A 4,841-nucleotide genomic window follows, 5' to 3' on the forward strand; every position below is an offset into this window, starting at 1 on the left:
TCGTTATAGACTCCTATAAAGGAGTCTTCATAGACTCCTATAAAGGAGTCGTTATATACTCCTATAAAGGAGTCTTCATAGACTCCTATAAAGGAGTCTTCATAGACTCCTATAAAGGAGTCTTCTAGACTCCTATAAAGGAGTCTTCATAGACTCCTATAAAGGAGTCTTAATAGACTCCTATAAAGGAGCTTCATGAGTACTCCTATAAAGGAGTCTTCATAGACTCCTATAAAGGAGTCTTCATAGACTCCTATAAAGGAGTCTTCATGGACTCCTATAAAGGAGTCTTCATAGACTCTTATTAAGGAGTCGTTATATATTCCTATAAAGGCGTCTCAATAAACTCTCATAATAGGCTCCTAGCCCTAAATATGAAGTTATATCAAGCCAATATCTCACCTTCCGATTATTATCCTCCTCCAATGTCTCTGGTGGTTTTTCACCCAAATTTTGTTCCTGTGCCTCTTTGTTCGCCACCAATTCCCGGTATTGCTCCATCAGCTTGGCAAAATGTTGCTTGCGACACTTGAAGCGATGCCTTAGCAAATCCAATTGTTTACGATTTTCGGTAATTTTTAAATCCGTCAAGAAAATGGCATCATCAACATTTTTCGCCCCAATTGGATAGCTTACCTTACCCACAACAATTGTGGGTAAAGCTGAACTAGTTTTTCGCACTTTCTCGCCAGGCACCGCAACCGCTGTTGTGGCTGGAGGTTCTTTCATAATAACCGAACGTTGCAAGGGATTGCGTAGACGACCACATTTAACAGTTAATTCTTTGATTTCCTTTTTCAACGTTGAAATGGTATCGCAGTTGATGCGATTTTGTTTTTGCCATTCAGCTAAATTGGCGGTCTTTTGGCCTTCTATAGAAATGAAATATAAAAGAAATAAAACAGTAATTTTATTGTCTCCTCAAATTCCGTGTAACTTTCTTACCTGCCAGTAAAATGCGTTTCTTAATTTCAGCAATTTTCTGATTGATATCCATTTTGTCCGTGTCCATTTTTACGGGATATTTATTTGTCTGTTATATTACGAAAAATATGTCAAACTATCCTCGGTCGAATGTATTGATTCGTTATTGTAGCCAAACATTTTCCATTGGCCCCAACAACGGTTGCTATAAACAAACTGAGTGAGGGATGCACAAACTATTTTGTTTATTGTCGGTTTCCTTGTTACTGTTAAATATACACAGAAATGTGATATGTCTGTTACACGATTTCCTCTCAAATTTTTCCTCTCCCTACAAAAATTATCTTATCGGTCCATATTTCAAAGTAACCCCCACAGAGCAGTACTCCAGTTATTCGGTATTTTGGTGACTTTAGGCTCGTTTTTTTCAAATGTATTGGTTTTAAAATGATATGTGGGATTCTCATTGGGTAGAAAATCCCCTATCAAAATGTACAACAATTGGTGCATATTTCGGGTACTTAGACACGATGGCTACGGGTTTCAAAAGATTTAACTGTAATATCATTGTTTTGAGTTCTCATGGGGTGTCAAATATTCTAATACCACTCTATTGTGCGTATTTTGTTTAAGCACATGCTCCCTTAAAATCGCTGTAATTCTAGTTTTTATGAGGTAAACATACAAAAGACTATGTGTGGACATATCCCCATATAGAGGTTCCGTTCCAATTGCTTCATTTTAAGGCTTAAGAAGCATTTCCCACGGAATGGTTGCAAAGAGGAACGCCACCCAAATTCGGCTCATGATTTAATATCGCTCCCATACAATGACGCGTTTATTTTTCGGTACATTGAAGTCAGTATCCCTTTTTTTAATTTTCTCAAATAAAGAACCTACTAGCAGACAGATATATTATACAATGGCACCATAAGAAGTTCCCGACCTCCAATTTCAATAAACTTTGTCATCACTTTCGGTTTTAAAAATTTGAAATTTGGTTTTTCATTTAAATCGGACCTTCCGGATGTCCCTTAAAATTTCAAGTGAAAATCACAACAACTCTTGTCGGAATAAACCGACAACAAGATTGCTTCTCAAACTTAAGGGGATACCCCATTCCTACACTAATCTAAATATGTCCGTTTACAATTTCGACTACAATTATTGTGTCAGCATCAAGCGACGGTAAAAGTGCTTCTCAATTTTTGAACACATTTTTCTCAAAGCAGTGTTTTTATGAATGGGAGGCACCATAGATAAAAACTAATAATCCAATATGTTCAAAATTTTATTCAAATTTATTCTGTATGTACGAACTAGGATAAATGTAATCTGCCAAGATCGTTCTTATTTTCTGACCCGATTTGTGGTCGGAAATAGAGTATTTTCCAGAAAACTAATTCTATATATATTCGCCATGTTTGAAGTTTATATACCTATTATCGTACCAGATACAGGCATGTAATTTCCGAATGCCGTTGTTTCGGGTCTAAGCGCCAATGAAGATTGTTTATGCAGACTTACTGAAAATTCCTGAAAATATTGTTTTTACTCACCAGTAAACCGGAATGTAAAATTACAGCAAATTCAATGGGAAAATGCTGCTAAAACTTTAAAAATTCTGAACATATGGGGACCATGTCGAAACAGAGACATAAAGTGAAATTGATCCTTTTGGGGGAATTTTCCACCACTTTTTGACGTATGGGCGGTATTTCAGCCACATGGGCAGTATTTCAGTCATACGGCCTTTCGCGTGGCTCTATCCACATTTGTCTAATTGTGTCAAATGGAATGATCTTGGTGACCAGTTGTTATCGTCACTACGAAACATTACGCGGCCTGGAAATGTCTCTTGTATAAAGCCATATTCGCTTGAGTTTTGTGACATGTGACATCATTTTGTTGAAACCACATATATATGTCGTATTCTGCGAAAGCAGGCAAGAAAGTAGGTTATTGACCATAGCGCTACGAATTGACAATTGTTTTCGTAGAAGTAATTATCAATAATTCTTTCGGGCCAAAGAGTGCATCAAAAAGTGATTTTTATACCCTTCACCACACTGCGGTACAGGGTATTATGTCTTTGTGCATATGTTTGTAACAGGCAAAAGGAACCGAGATAGACACAGGGTTCCTTTTGAAAATATGCATAGAATCAATTTCTAAGTCGATTTATGCATGTCGATTTATGCATGCAATAGGTCACTTATTTGGTCCAAGAACGAACCATATTGAAATTGGGAAAAATCGGTTCAAATTTAAGTATAGCTCCCATATATATTTTCGTCCGATTAAAAGTAAATGGTGCACCAAAGTATCTATATATCTTTAGATTTGCACGAAATTTCGCACAGCGTAATGAATTAGGTATCGAATGATGTGTGTTAAGATTCCTGAAAATCTGTTCAGATTTAGATATAGCTCCTATAGATATTCTCGTCCTATTAAATGTAAATGGTGCACCAAAATCCCTATATATCTTTTGATTCTATCATTCATCATTCTAGAATGATGTGTTTTAAGTTTCCTGAAAATCGGTTCAGATTTAGATATAGCCCATATATATGTATATATATATATATATATATATATTTTCGTCCGATTGAACGTAAACGGTGCACCAAAGTCCTCTCGATTTGCACGAAATTTGGCACAGCGTAATGAATTAGGTCTAGAATGATGTGTTAAGTCTCATGAAAATCGGTTCAGATTAAGATATAGCTCCCATATATATTTGTCCGATTTAATGTAAGTGGTGTACGAAAGTCCCTATATATATCTATCAATTTGCACGAAATTTGGCATAGTGTAAGTCCAGAATGATGTGTGCTAAGATTCGCTTCAGATTTAGACATAGCTCCGACATATTGTTTCTTCCAATTTTATGTAAGTTTGTCCGATTGCCACACAATTTTGTACAATGAACTGTAGTTTTGTTGAAATCGGTTCAAATTTGGATAGGGCTACCATATATATTTTCTCTCGATTTTAAGTAAATGGTGCACTAAACATAAACATGAGGAGGTTTATCAGATATTTATCCAAATAATCAACGGGTGACCGATTGATATTTGCTTTAAATTGAAAAATGAAAAATTTAGTATAGGTTGCAGAATGACATGTTTCATTTTACTGGTCCCTCAAAACTGCGACGTCTGTTAGGATTCATCTGTTGAATATATTCCAAAGTGGTGAAGGGTATCATATAGTCGGCCCTGTCCGACTTTACTCCACGAAGTGAGAAAAGAGCTTAGTCGTTGCAGAAATCTGTGTTCGAATAATTTCTATCCACACCCATTGTTCAAGCCCCACTTTTCTACGACGCACAGTGTCACGAACGCGAGATAAGATGAGAATTTATAGAAAACACTCCAATTAATGCAAATATGAAATTTAAAATTGATACGTCATGTAGTTTTTCTCTAAGAAGTCTCAAATCTGATCATTTTTTGCCAACTAATTTTTTCACATTATTTTTGAAAGGTTAACCCTGTATGTTAACCTCCAAAACCCCGAAAAGCAAAATTACAGCCACTTCGTTGTTCAAATGTGCCTAGAATCTCCAAAATACCAAAAATCGGCGGTGCCAACATATGAGTCGTTTATTTTGAAAGTAGTTTAAATCCATAATTTTTTATTGAGATATTTGACGGTTTGGGTCTGATTTTATTCAAAAATATTGTTAAGGGGACCCCCCCATTCTCGGGGTCAAAATTTTTGTTGATATAATTCGAATCTACACTGATTAAAGAATGTCTCTACAAAATTTCAAGTGAAAATCTCAAGAACTCTTGAAGATATAGCCGATTTATTGTGTCAGCATCAAGTGACGGCTGAAGGGCTTCTCAAACTTTAAACGCGTTTTTCTCTAAACATTTTTTTGCGAATGGCGGGCACGATAACTCAAA

At 35.9% G+C, this 4,841-nt stretch overlaps 1 protein-coding gene across 1 annotated transcript; it reads right to left on the minus strand.

Annotated features, from left to right (window-relative positions):
- Nucleotides 1–402: 402 nt before the first annotated feature.
- Nucleotides 403–1,033, minus strand: LOC133321285 (uncharacterized; the record flags this gene model as incomplete). Its single annotated transcript, XM_061530378.1, has 2 exons — nucleotides 946–1,033; nucleotides 403–872 (listed from the first exon to the last, which is right to left on the minus strand). Coding segments are annotated over exons 1-2 (537 nt in total), but the record flags the coding sequence as incomplete, so codon positions are not given.
- Between the last annotated feature and the right edge of the window lie 3,808 nt (nucleotides 1,034–4,841).

The sequence above is a fragment of the Musca vetustissima genome, unplaced genomic scaffold (assembly GCF_032173495.1).
Source record: "Musca vetustissima isolate MV318-11 ecotype Yass unplaced genomic scaffold, APGP_CSIRO_Mvet_v1 utg477282, whole genome shotgun sequence".
Taxonomy (NCBI): domain Eukaryota; kingdom Metazoa; phylum Arthropoda; class Insecta; order Diptera; family Muscidae; genus Musca; species Musca vetustissima.